The sequence below is a fragment of the Carassius carassius genome, chromosome 6, assembly GCF_963082965.1.
Source record: "Carassius carassius chromosome 6, fCarCar2.1, whole genome shotgun sequence".
Lineage (NCBI taxonomy): Eukaryota > Metazoa > Chordata > Actinopteri > Cypriniformes > Cyprinidae > Carassius > Carassius carassius.
In genome coordinates this window covers 38,589,921-38,605,151 of record NC_081760.1, presented here as the reverse complement: position 1 = coordinate 38,605,151, position 15,231 = coordinate 38,589,921, and the positions used below count along the sequence as shown (strand labels likewise).

The following is a 15,231-nucleotide window of genomic DNA, read 5'->3' as shown; positions in this document are numbered from 1 at the left end:
TCATTAAATGTTTTAGATAAAAAAGAGCAATTTAATTTAGCAATTCAGCAATGTGTTAATGTTTACTATGTAACACAACCGCAAGTGCTTAAAAGCAAATTACTTTGTATTATTAAAAGGGTCAAGAGCCCAACTAAATCAAACACTGATCTCCATGATGGTCACATCATTTTAAACAATAAATCATCCGATCCTCTGTAATTTTCAATAACAGCAGGTGTTTATCACTAATGCACAGTCATCATTTAATTAGTCACTTAATTATCTCACTAACTTTAACTCTTTGGGGACTTGGGATTTAACTTGAGACTCGTTTGTGACTTGAAAGGAATGACTTGGTTCCTCCTCTGGTGAAATCAGCTGCTGAGTTCATGGGTGGAACACAAATATGCCAGGACTTTTACTTTCTGACCCCTGGACTTGACACCTCTGCTTGATATGGAGCACACCAACCCACTGTGCAAAGTTACGTCCAGTTGATGTAAATGATGTAAATTGATCCTCCTCTGCTGAGATCTTCAGAGATTTAATGTCTTTGATTTGCAGTTGATTTTACCACATGCTCAATCGTCAATTATTCCATTATTTCATGAAGATTATTTTATTTTCTTGATTTTAGGACAAACACAGTGTCTGGAAATTACATTGAAATAACATGAGTCTAAATTGAATGCATCCTGAGAGTGTTGATTTGGTCCAGAAAAAATATAAATTATGTCTAAATGAACCTTAAATGATGTTGAAATATTTCCACTGACCACTTTTGAACTAGTTTTAAACCTTGTAAGGAGGTTCTGTGAACGTCTAAATCGGACGTACAGAAGACGTCAAAAAGACGTCATAAAAACTTTCATTCTGGCTCCTCAGTGGACGTCTTTTCAATGTCTGCAAAGACATAAAAAGACGTCCACAAGATGTCAACTGGACATAACTTTGCTCAGTGGGAAGAGCCCATCATCAACCCATCTGGGCTAACCCATGTGGGGCCACCATGGAAACCGAGGACAAAATTAGCTGGGTCCCAGCTGGGAACACACATGGGTGTGTTGACTGGGCTAATTCTAATACACGCAATGACTATTCATCATTACATTTTTATATTAATGTAGCCTACACAATAATATTCTTTTACACTGTAATCCTTTTGTTTTCAATATTTGGCAAGTTTGTGTGATGCGCATCCCTGTGCATGCACTTTGGACCTGCGACGCATTTCTACCAACGCACACTGTAAAATAACAAAAGCATATTGCGCCATTGACTTTAGACTTTAGACCAGGTTTGAGTTGGTCTATGGCGCAGTCTATTTTCAGCTCCTTAAAATAGCAATACACCAGCAATGCGCCTGAACACACCTCTTTGTGTATGATAGGTCAATTAGTGTCAAAGTAACACGAAACATAGTTAAAGTTAAAAAGATAATTAAGTGATTAACTAAGTGCTGATTGAGAATTAGTGATGAACAGCTGCTGTTAACAAACAGAATCACTGAAGAAAAGAGAAACACAAGAACTGCTACAACTGACTTCAGACACAGTCTTAGATGAAATCAACTGAAATAAAATAAATAAAATCTCTCAAGATCTGATTAAACAACCCCACAAACAGCATCACCAGCTGCACTTATTACTAACCAGATTGACTTTATTGTAATGCATCTAAAAAAGTACTTAATGAGTATTAACAGTGGTTTATATTATGATGTTTATTGAAAATAATAAGTTTGATGTCACTTATGGAGATAAGTATTTGCTTTAGTTGGGCTCCTGACCCTTGACTTTTTAGTTCTTCCCAGAATGTTGTAGCTGTATTTATAAAACACATTTTGTTACGATAAGAAAAGTAATGAGAAAACGAGATCAGATTATGTTGGTCTGTATCAATTAAACATAAAACTTTATCAGTGTGGCGGGTGGGGGAGTGGTATTACAGATAAAAAGGATTCCGACTATGCCACCCGGGGAATTTCGCCCCGGGAAATAGACAACACTCAGGTTATTATTACTAGGTCACTCAGGTTCGATTCTCTAATAATGGTAGGCCGAGACGTGGATATGAAAATGTACAAAAAGTATTTTAATAATACAAGTTTGTTTTAAAGCAGAATCATCATCACATTAAAAATAACTGCAATCAGGAGCTGTACTGGCCAGATTTTACGCTACACACATACTCAAGTAAACAAAAACACACATCTGAATAAACACACACACACACTTTCTATACTAAAACACTGGTTACAAAGACACAATCAAAAAGACACACAAACTAACAGGGCTGAGGCAAACCACGGGAGGAGGGATCACTAAACTTAATTCACCGAAGGCACTCACACACACAGCAAGGACTTCAAGAAAAATCACTGCAAACGTTCGGGGAAAACACCACCACCACCACCACAAGAGATCCTCCACCCGTGGAACCTCAGCACCGATGGCAACAAGTTTGTAGTGCACCCGGTAGCGACAGCAGAGCAGGAAAATACGATGCTCTCTCTCAATCCAGAAGTAAGGAATCGACGGGGCTATACTAGCGTTTTATAGCACCACCAGGAAAACAAATCGCCCGGACGAGAGGGAAAATCCTAAACCAAATACAGAGAAACACTAAGATGTATGCCTCAATTGCTAAGTTTTCAGCTTGTAACTAGTTATATACACAATAACACTTACCGGACGTAGACGATGCATTCACACAATGTGCTCGTCCTTTCACAAGCACGGATACTCAAACACTCAAATCATGCAATCCGCTGTTCAGCTGGACTACAGGGACACTGCACATAACTCAAAACAATCAGCCGATCCTAAACCCCCACATGAAAACAAACAATACACTTTCCACCAACAGTTCACTCATACCTGAAAGGCGAGCAGCCAGCAAATGCACCCACCGCGACAAGCCGAGGGAAACCGGAGAAGAAAGACAGGCTAAACACAACACTAATAATTAGTCCCGTACATACAATAAACTAAAAACTGAAGTTGCTATATGCTACCGCACATACCTACAGCCACTGTAAACAAGGAAGGAGGCGGAGACGAACGTGACGCATGCCAGGCTACAGCCAACCAGCTCTTAAATAGGGAGGGCTCCCTACTGATAGGTGCTCACTGATGTCACTCATCTCATTCACTCGGTTACATCAGTATAGAGTGCTATCGTGGCTGATTTACAAGAAATGGCATGACTATAAGGAATGAGTAGGAGTGGCTTTTCTTTTGTTTGTGCGTCACATACAATCCAAAACTATAAAAGCTGTTTCCTCATCTGTGCGACGCAGATCGGGTTCTGAGACTACGAGACTTTAGCACAACCAAGATCAAGTAAGTAGGCTATAGACTTTTATTCTTATATATGTATGTGATATATATTCCCCTCATGTACACATGGCTGATGCTATATTGCTGAATATAAAGTACTGGTAAAACATTTCAGCTGTTTATAAGGATGTACCCTCTTCTGACCTGTTCTTCATCATGTCAGTCTCTCTAATGCAGCGCACCTTCATCAAACGTGTTATGTGTTGATGTTTCTTGCGCTGGGCGGGTCTTTTTTTAGCACGTTTTTATTGTCATGCAATCTGCTCAGCTCGTCGCGGCGCCACACAACAACTGTTGCGTCCGGTGAAGACACGGTGCTACACAGCTCTCTGGAATACTTGATTCTGATTGTTCAGTTCCAACATGCTTATTCCCAGATAACAACTGTATTCAATAGCAACGCTGAAAAACACACCGGTTCTTAACAACAACGTTCTAAAAGCACCCCACTGGGCAAAGTTACGTCAGAGGTGTCAAGTCCAGGGGTCAGAAAGTAAAAGTCCTGCCATATTTTTGTTCCACCCATGAACTCAGCAGCTGATTTCACCAGAGGAGGAACCAAGTCATTCCTTTCAAGTCACAAACTAGTCTCAAGTTAAATCCCAAGTCCCCAAAGAGTTAAAGTTAGTGAGACACCGTACAATACACCGTCCACTTAAAGGTTTTTATTTATTTATTTGTGGTGTTGTTGTTGTTTCTTGCTCTAGGAAATTAAGTCATAATTTGTTGATTAAAACAAGTGTTTCTGAGAAAGTCAATGCACATTGTAAATTATCCCATAGCATCACCTAGTGTCCAAACATCACTTAATGGTGTAATTGGTTTGAACACATATGCTGTTCAGGTGCGAGAAATATGATATCGTGGCAAGTCTAATACAAAGATAATGGTTTGATTTCTGCTTTAATGCGAATAAAGCATGAAGTTATAAATTCTGTATTCAACTGTGAAATGAAAAGGGTTAGTTTATTTTAATCTTTGTTTCACAGTGGAAGATTTGAGGATTGTTCTTCTGGGTAAAACCGGGTCAGGAAAAAGTGCAACAGGAAACACCATCCTGGGCAAAGATGTGTTTGAAGTTAGGTTCTACTCTGAATCTACAACTCAACAGTCTGAGAAACATGAGGGAAATGTGGAAGATACGAAGATTTCAGTGGTTGACACACCTGGGCTATTTCACACATCCATGAGTGAAAAACATCTAAAGGCTGAGATTGAGAAGAGTTTGCAGATGTCTGCTCCTGGTCCTCATGTGTTTCTGCTGGTCATCAAACTGGACAGATTCACAGAAGAAGAGAAAAACACAGTCGAATGGATTCAGAAGAACTTTGGAGAAGATGTTAAGAGATTTGCCATAGTGCTGTTCACAGGAGCTGACATGTTAACCAAACCAATAGTTACATTTCTGAAGGAAAACCAAGAACTGCATAAGTTAGTGGATGAGTGTGGGGGAAGATATTATGTGTTAAACAATGTGAATGATGGAGCTCAAGTCACTGAACTGCTGGAGAAGACCAAGACAATAGTGGAGAAAAATAGAGGAGAATACTACACCAGTGCAATGTTCAAGAAAACTCAGAGAAAAATAGCTATGATAAAAACTTTGAAAATAATAGGTCCTGCTTTTGCATGTGTTGTTGTATTGTATCTTTCAAGAAGATTCTGGTGTGACACTCTTCGTAAGATTTGCACATTTTAATTAAGCCATGCTTATGATGAGAATGATTACTATTGTTTTTTTTTATTTTAATATCATTTGATTTCTTTATTTTCATTGTCATTCACACATAAAACAAGTAACTGAACTTTGTTTTTTGTTTTTTTTTTGTAAAGGTTACTGTCAGGAAAATAAACTGGTTAATAAGCAAAGAAACAATAAAACAATTAAAATGAATGTTTGTGTGTGTTTTATTTTTTTGTAGTTCTAAATCACACAAAATAATATTTGATAGATCAGTTTTGTTAACTGATATTGCTGTTTGTACAGGCCTATGCTGGTATCAAAATAATAAGGCACTTTTTAAATTTTAATAATTTCTACATTTTTATCCTTTATCATGACAGAGGGAGAAAATATATAAATTGTTCAAACTGAATTAACAAGAAAGATGCAAGAAAGCAGCAAACAACATTCAAGTAAGTACTGAATATCTCATGCTATCGTTTATCCATCTTTCTATTCATCAATTTATCTGTTTTTCTTATTTACAGAATCAGATCTGAATATTGTTCTGTTGGGAAAGACTGGAGCAGGAAAGAGTGCAACAGGAAACACCATCCTGGGTGGATGCAAAAAAGCATTTAAAGTAGATTTTTCTCCCTCGTCTGTGACAGAAATTTGTAGAATAGAACAAACAGTGGTAAATGATCACACAATAAATGTGATTGACACTGTAGGACTCCCTGATACAGAAAAGGAGTTTACAGATGTTCAACCCGAAATAGAGCAGATATTTGCTTGTGTTGATGGTGTTGATGCATTTCTGCTGGTGATTAGAGTGGATGTGAAATTCACAGAGGAGAGCAGAAAAGTTGTGAAATGTATCCAGGATAATTTTGGAGCAAAGGTCTCTGAACACACAATAGTGCTCTTTACTCATGGAGATGAGTTAAAAGTGAAAATAGAAGATTATATAAAAAAATCTTCACTACTGTCTTCAGTAGTTCATCAGTGTTCAAAATGTTATTGTGTTTTTAATAATGTCAATGGAAATCAATCTCAAGTCACGGATCTTCTGGAGAAGATAAAAAAAATGAGAGAGAATAACAAAACAAGGAAATACACTGAGCTGGACTATAAGGAGATTCAGGATAAAATCCTCCAGGAAAAATGTGTTACTAGAGCAGCAGTAGGAGGAGGAGTAGGAATAGTAGTAGGAGGAGCAGGATGTGCAGTAGCTGCTAAAGCAGGAGCACTTGCATTAACTGCAGCAAAGGCAGCAGCAATAGGAGCAGCAGGAGGAGCAGTGGCAGGAGCAGCTCTGCTAGGTTTTGGAGTGTATTTATTGGCAAGAAAATATGTCTGCAGAAGAGAAACAGGGGATGACACGAACAAGAAAACAAACTGAACCTTGATTTTCCAGTGATCCTGGCTTGTCCTTTTACTGACATAAGCTTTTACTTTCAGATGAAAAATACAACTTGTCATGCTTTATTGGATTGTAAATAGGTAGCAGGAGAGAGAAATATGCACATATTGGAATGTGAAATGTTTTCACGTTACTTTACTGTTGTTGAGAAACGTCCCCTTAAGTTTGTAAATGGAAACATTTGTGTGTTAGTGCATGTTAACTGTTGTTGTACTTCTTTCAAATGTTATTCTAGTTGACAGAATAATAAAAAAATCTCAAATGTTTTTTTTTCTGCATTTAGTGTACTTCTTACAGTTTCAAAACCATATTAAATGCAAAAATGCAATTATTGCCATATAATGCCATATAAAACTATAATTATATTTTCACAAAAGTGCTTCTCTTCAGTTTCACAGAAAGAAAGAGACTGCAAAGGAAAGAGCCACATTGTAATTAATTGTGCTGTTAAATAACAGTAATTTACTGACTGCAGGGGTGCCAGTAAAGTACTGTTAATTTACAGCTCTCAACCATTAATTTACAACCAGAGGTGTCAAGTCCAGGGGTCAGAAAGTAAAAGTCACTGACTTGAAAGGAATGACTTGGTTCCTCCTCTGGTGAAATCAGCTGCTGAGTTCATGGGTGGAACAAAAATATGGCAGGACTTTTACTTTCTGACCCCTGGACTTGACACCTCTGGTGACAGATGGACACAGTGAAACTGCAGCCAAGCTAACCTTGAAAACCTGGAGCTGACAACACTACAAACTTACACATAATATCTCACTACATTACACAAACCTAGGGCATGACAGATTTTTAAAACACAATTTATTATTTTAAATATTCATTTATTATGAAGACAGATCATCATAATTTGGATCTGGACAGAATTAAAATCAATTGAATCCTTTAGACTACAAAGACAAAGCAATGAATACATGGCACCTTCATCTGAAAACTTTCATTTTTGATCCGTGTGGTGTCTTATCTTTGGTGAAACAGGTGCTGTATTATTAATTGGTGTAATAATGATACTAAGATCCAATGGTTCTGTAATGATTATTTAATATATAATGTACTTTCCAAAGACTATCATACAGAAATATCTTTTTTCTATGGCAGAAACTGGTCAGACACAGAGATCAATAATCAGAATATGAACCACTACAATGGTGACGAAAAAAAAAGAAAAAAAGAAACATGCTGCAGTGCATGCTGGGTACTATTGTAGTACAAAACTCATCCATGGCTCCCAGCATGCTCTGCTGCATTTTTTTATGGTCACCATTGTTGGGGTTCATATTCTGATTATTGATCTCTGTGTGTGACTATTTAAAACTATAGAAAACCAAGTTGTTTGGAAAATCCTTTTTATATTAACTAATGATCACAGATCCAATGGATCTTAGAATCACCTAAACTATTAGCATTTAATCTAATAGCACAACATCTACAGTGTTTCATCAGATTAGACACAATATAGATCAATAAGTGATGATTATCATCACCAACATAAAGTATAACAACCTACACCTATGTACAGTTTAACTGCTGATGATATTTCCTCTGGGCTCTTGAATTACAATTAACACGTTTTTAGAAACACACATAACATCCAAAAAAAGGGACTAAAACAGAAACCAACTGTCAAGAGGTCAACTTAAGCAAACTCTGATCTCTAACATGGTTACTTCAAATGAAACAATAAATCAACATCTAAACCTTAGTTCATTCTCAATAAGATCTTCTGTAGACGTCTGACAGAAATAAAGTCAGTCTGGTTATTAATAAGTGGAGCTGGTGATGCTGTTTGTGGGGTTGTTTAATCAGATCTTGAGAGATTTCATGTATTTTATTTCAGTTGATTTCATCTGTGTCTGTTCAGGCTGTGTCTGAAGTCAGTTGTAGTAGTTCTTGTGTTTCTCTTTTCTTCAGTGATTCTGTTTGTTAACAGCAGCTGTTCATCACTAATTCACAATCAGCACTTAGTTAATCACTTAATTACTTGAATGCAAAGTTTTAAAACTTACATGGTTTAAATCAAGGCAATCTGTTTACTCAAACGAGTTAAGTTACTAATCGGGTTTTAAAGAGCAATTTCTTTTGTCTGTTTTCTTAATTACAGAATATTTCTCATGTGCATCTAGTCCTTCGTTCTGTCTTTGCTGTAAACTGGTTAAAAGGGACAGAAGTGAGAGACTTATTTACCCTCATTTGATAAAACTGTTTTGAAAAAATAATTTTACATTTAGAAATTTCTAGAATCTCTTTTTCAGGTTTTTTATTAGTGTAAAAACCTTTCCAAATTCCCTTGGCCAAGGAGTTTTTGGGGGGTGGCCCTTACGAAAAAGAAGTTTATTCAAGTGTGCTATTAGTATACTTCTTTTAAACTGAAAAAAATAGGAAAGTATACTTTTAGTTTACTTTTTATGTACTTCTCAGAAATGCTCTTTATGTACTTCTCAGAAATATACTTAAAATTACATTTAAGTATACTTGACTTATACTTACAAAGAGTCTAAATATATTTGAGCTATACTCCTAGAATCTGTGTTTTCATTCTTTTATGGTAGAGGATGCTAGTATGCATCTTCTGTGCAAAAATTTTTCAAAAATACACAAGTGAAGAAGAAAAAGAACACCATCCAGCAGGCACAGTACATCAATGTGACGTCAGGAAGACATTGGACATATTAAACACCTCCACAAACAGCATTACCAGCTTCACTTATTACTAACCAGACTGACTTTATTTCTGTCTGACGTCTACAAAAGCTCTATTGAAAATTAACAGAGGTTTAACTCTAATGTGTTTAATTTCCATAACAGCATAACAGTTAAACACCATAACAGTGATTAGTGTTTCCATTAGTTGGGCTCTTAACACTTATTATATATTTTGGCTATTGTGGCTGCTGTGACAGTTTGTTTGTCCACCACATTTGCAGCATCAAAGAAAGCTAAAGTGACATGATATCAGATGATGGCTGTTACCTGTTAATGGTTTTATAATCATCATGAAATAGCCTGATTTGCTGTTGTTTTTTAATCTAACAATTATGTTGTTCCATTAGTACATTCATATTATGAACCCTGTGTTTCTGCCACATGAGATCCAGCAGTATTATAACAATCAGTTAAAATCTTTTAACAAACATGAGCTCAAATAAAATTAACTTATGCTGACACACACACAGAGATCAACAATCAGCGTATGAATCTCAACAATGGTGATATGCTTCATGCAGCAATGCATGCTGGGAGCCATGCATTTTATTCTATCCCAGCATGCATTGCTGCATGAAGCATGTCACCATTGTTGATATTCATACGCTGATTGTTGATCTGACTCAAAAGCTTTTTCTCACAAAAAAAAAATCAGAATGTCTGATTGTTCCTTAATAATAAATAACCATTTTGGGTCAATGACAATAAATATATTTTTCCTCAATCATTTTTCTTCATGATGATGAAAACTGTATCACCTTTTCTTAATTTATGGCTCCTTTTATAACAAATTGTGTGTTTTGGTAAACACTATTACAGGAATCACAAATTTACTAAACCAAGAGTCAAACTACCCAACTAAAACAAACACTGATCACAATAATGGTGACCATTTTAAAATAAAACATCAACATCTAAACCTCTGTTGATTCTTAAAAAGAACTTCTGTAGACATCTGACAGAAATAAAATCAATCTGGTTAGTAATAAGTGATGGTAATACGTGTACTACCATGCATTTCACAGTTTTTTATGTTTTTTGGGATGGGGGGTGTTTATTCCAGCCAAAATTCAGCATCTGCCGAACGTTGGAGCTTGACGTCAACCCGATTTTTATTTTCAACGTCTAACGTCTAACCGCTATTATTATGTTTGAGATATCAATCACTGGTCGATGACCATAATGTTTGTATAAACTGTAGGTAACAACTGGTAAAATGTACATCTAGGTCATAAAAACCATAATAATACCTACACTTAAATATTTTCTTCTCAGCCATGTCATCAATTGCTCTTGAGCGAAATCTCCTCATCCGTTGTCTGATTGGTATTTTGCAAGGATTTCTGTGTAGTTAAAGTGTGTATAGCCTGCATCTATCAACTTTTTTTTTGTAACTAACCCACATTAACGTGTTTAAAAAAAGAATGCATGAAAGCTAGAATGAAATGTTTTTTGTTTACAAGCAGATACACTGTTCTTTCTTTGTATGTTTTGCATGCTCAGATATTCATGTAACAAAATTTATACAAATTATATCCTAAAGAAGGACATAGTAATCTTAAAGTATGATATAAAGTTCACTTAAAGAAAACTTAGGAGTATACTTGCAGTATAAGTGTACAAATTATTTAATTAGTAAACTATCAGTAAATCAAGTTCACTTTTATTATAATTGCAGTACAAACTACAAACATAGAGGTAAACTAGTTGTGTACTCAAAGTTTGCTACGGACCACGTTCTAGTTTATAAAATATACTTTTAAATATACTTTAAGTATAACATACTTAAAGTATATTTAAAAGTATATTTTATATACTAGAAAGTGGGCCGATTTACTCCCAATCAGTATTGAAACAGTACACTTACAAGTATACTACTAGAACACTAGAGCACTTTGTATACTTGCTACATAAAGTATACTTAAAAGTATACTTGAACTTTACTTAAGTAAACTTAATAAAATAAACTTGAAGTATACTACTTTTTGCTAAGGGGGTCAGGGGCTTAGTTAACAGGTTTTATTTGTAACTGCAGTCTGTTAGTCATGTTTTGATTACACGAGATTAAGAAGCTGTCATATCCATGCATAGAACTGCCAATGTTGGAGTTGTAATGTGTTTAATATGCCATTGAACATGGATGTTTACTATTGCTTAAGCTGTTTAAACTATTTTAATGTGATCTTAAGCATCATAGCTTTCTGTGTGTTGGCTATTTCTTGCATTATTTGTTCCTAATAAAAGACTCTTAACTACACATCGTATTATTTTGACATTATAATAGTAAAATTAAATTAAAATTAATTACCAGCAATGCATCAAACAAGTAAAATGTATTTAAAACAACAACTGATTTTACTTAATTATATCAGAATTTTCTTTTCTGTAAGTGTTGTAAGTGAAATATTCACTTATTTTTTTTTATATAGTCTTGAAGTGTTCCTGTAGCTCAAGTGGTAGAGCATTGCTTTAGCAAGCGCAAGGTTGGGGGTTTGATTTCCCGGGAACACATGATAGGTGAAAACTATTAGCCTGAATTCACTGTAAGTCACTTTGGACAAAAGTGTTTTTGTCAGTGTATGCCAATATAGTACATTAAACTGAATATAAAATCAGACTTAAAACCAACACATCATGTAACTGTGCAATAAAAAAACTGTGGTTTTTCGAATTATTTTTATAAAGAACAAATCAACCAATAAAGAGTGAGTGTATAAAGTATACAATCTATAAGAGAAAGATAACAGATAGATACATGTAACTTAATCATAATCATTTAGTACAGATGTGACAAAGAGCAGTACCACAGTAGTCCAAATGATGATACATTGCAGTTTCAGTCCTCTCTGGCAGAATATAATAGTAGTGTGAGGAGCAGGGCATAATTTAAGTTGTTAAACGCTGAAAATACTATCCCGATCCACTCCCTCAAGACACGCGTTTCTCATTCAAAACACGCACCACCGGAAACACGGCATGTCACAATCTCTGACGAAACCGACGAGAGCCAATGAGCGTTTGATATCGCTGCCGTAAAACTTGATGTAACACTTCTTAAAGGGACATTTTTAAATAGTTACTATAGCTACAGAGGAAGGAGATACATATGACCAATGAATGCGGTTTGAATTTGGATCTGTTCCTCGCAGCAAGTATCACATGGATACAGGATATAAATAAAAATAAAATACTTTCATGATCATTTTATTTAATGCTTGTGCATGATAGCATACTAATAAAGATGATGGGCCCAGCTCTCTATTATAGATCAGTGTGTGTCCCATAGTAAACCAAATTAATATTACATGATAATGGTTAAATACTCTCTCTCTTATTTGGACCAAGAATAGTAATATAAAATTTAATAAAATCATAATTAAGTGCAGTTTAATGCACTTGCCTGATTTGCTTAATTTCTAAATGATAATGTTTCATTCTGTTTTGACTTGCCTATTCAAAGACTACATTTTAACAATACTACACTTCTTTAAAATGTATGTGATCATTTAACCATTATCATGCAATATTGTATCTATCTTGTTTATCATTGATCTCATAATATGCTGCCAGATCTTAGCCTGATTTGGGCCACATATCACCTGACTGATCTGGGCCACACTCCTCCCATCAACAATCGGCCCTCATGTTGTTCTCTCAGGATCCCCACCGTGCCGTCATTGCCACATGTGGCCCAGCTCTGGCTGAAAGGGTACATGCCATTGCCGACAGGAGGCCAGCAGTGCCACCTTCAGGCCACGAATGTCGTTTTCTCGTTAAAACGACTTAATTTTCTTGTTATCTCGACATAGTAGATTTGTCGTTATAATGACTTAATTTTCTCTAAGAAGTTACAAAACTGCGCCAGCAGGTGGCACTACAGACCTGAATATAACTGATGTGGAGTTGTACACTATCCACTTTACTGTACGTGGACATTCCTCGTGATCGCTATAATTTGTGCAGTCTTGTTCATTACTGATGTTTAATTAATTCATAAATGTTAAATGCTTGAATATATGTTTATTTTGTGTATTAAGTTCTTGCTAGATGCATTAGTTTCACCAACGCGTTCTGGGTCATAAAATAACTGCTTATCAAAATAAAGGATGACGTCACTGTATTCTGTTTGCATCTATATCTTTATTTGTGCTTCTTTAAGGTACATGATTAGGTAGTTAATAAGTGGAGATGTTCTGTTTATTTACAGTAGGACAGGATTTAACGATAGACTATTTGTGATGTGCTTCTTTTCCTTATTATTAATCTTTACTGTTAACCATATTGATGAGAAAGGTGATGTATATGTAAAGTAAATAGGCTAATTGAATTCATAAATGATTGTTCTATAATGTTGTAATCGTTTTTTTCTACACATACACTGCGTACACATGGATGCTCTTTTCAAACAGAAGCTTGTAACACACATGATATCTGTCACAGCATATACTGTAATGACTACAAAAAATTACATATTATATATAATTTTATTTCAAATTAAAAAAAATTAAAAGTGAAAATTAAAGTGAAAATTAAAAGTGAAGTTACTCTAAGAGCTCTCAAAGATCTTAGAATTGTTCTGCATCCTTCTGAAGTGTTTGCGGTGTACTTAAACATGTTAATTACAAAAACTAAACGTTTAGTGTACTGTCTCTGGAAAAATCAACAGTGATTGATCAGCCTTTATTTATGTACAGTATTGTAGAAGTTATTACCGATAGGAGAAGCAAAATTTGGAAAACGATTAAGACATTAAGGCCTGGTTTCACAGACTGGGTTCAGACTAAATCAGGATTAGGCCATAGTTCAGTTGTCTGCAACTATCTGATAAATGATCTGAGTGAATTATTTCTTCAGTTTAGTGTGTCTATCAGCTCTGAGATCTTCTTTTTTCTAATAATATCTTTTGACACATAATCCTAATCATATTTACACACTATTTTCATAGAAAAAGGGTCACAAATATGCATGATCTGGTGATATGCTGATGTTTGTCCAATCAGACGCTCTGAAGAGTGAGAAAGTCCCTCCCCTAAACACCTCACACTGACTAAGTAAGAAATCAGCAGATCATATTCAAGACAGTGAAGTTATGAGGAAATACTGGATATTCATAAAATGGACACGCCCAGTAACATCTCATCTTCCTGTTTCATTGCACAGAAACTGCTCATAATCACTCATTATCAGGTCTTTGGTAAAAAAAAAAATATGTCAGGAATTATGTTACATGAGCTTCATCTGTAGAAGTTTTCACTGAAGTATGAGTGTGTTTGTCTTTCTGTAGCAGCAGTGATTAACATTTGTTATTATTATGTTTTATTTATTTATTTATTTTATACATGCAGAAATATCAGTGCCCCTCCCTTTACCATTACTGGACTAAAAATAACTTGAATTTGAGTCAAACTAATTAAAGAAAGTTATGATCTTTTTCTATAAGATGTTTAGAGAACAGATTTGTGTAAGCAGATGTTCTGCTGGATATTTCACACTTATTATGATAATTAGGGATGTTTTTGCAATCATGTATGAGAGGCTCCTTTTCCAATTATTTTATTTACATTTTTTAATTAATGCCAAAGTATCAAAAATAAAAGTACAGAGTAAATTTTATTTTAAATGTTATTTATAAAAATGCATCCTGAAGCAGGAAATATACAAGCAAACACATTTAAATAATAATGATGTATGAGCTGCTATTAAATCAAACAGAGACTGAAGAAACCAGAGGAGATGCTGAATGAATGTGTTCAGAATTATATTACAAAGATATGAAGGACTTTAAACACAGTACAGAATAAAACAGTACAGAATAAAACAGTACAGAATAAAACAACATACACATGAAGATGAATTGCTACGCTCCACGCGTATAGACTTTGACTTTGATGGACACTGAGACCCTCTTTGGTGAGTCTAAAACAGAAAAAATACAATCAAACAAACAAAAATTGTCATTGCATAAGACTTATAAATAAGATATTTCTGAATCTCCCTCCTTTATTTCTCCAGATGGACTGATGGAGATCACAGGATCCTCTGGAGGATCTACAGGTGTCTGGTGAAAGTATTCAGGGTATATTCTGTATTTCTATGCATTTTTATTC

The 15,231-nt window shown here is 35.1% G+C and overlaps 1 protein-coding gene across 1 annotated transcript; it reads left to right on the top strand.

The window, feature by feature from the left end:
* The first annotated feature begins 914 nt into the window (after positions 1–914).
* Positions 915–15,189, top strand: LOC132141739 (GTPase IMAP family member 4-like). Its single transcript, XM_059551401.1, has 3 exons — positions 915–1,041; positions 4,313–4,939; positions 15,137–15,189. The coding sequence occupies exons 1-3, from the start codon at positions 915–917 to the stop codon at positions 15,187–15,189; spliced, it is 807 nt and encodes a 268-aa protein (XP_059407384.1).
* Positions 15,190–15,231: the final 42 nt, after the last annotated feature.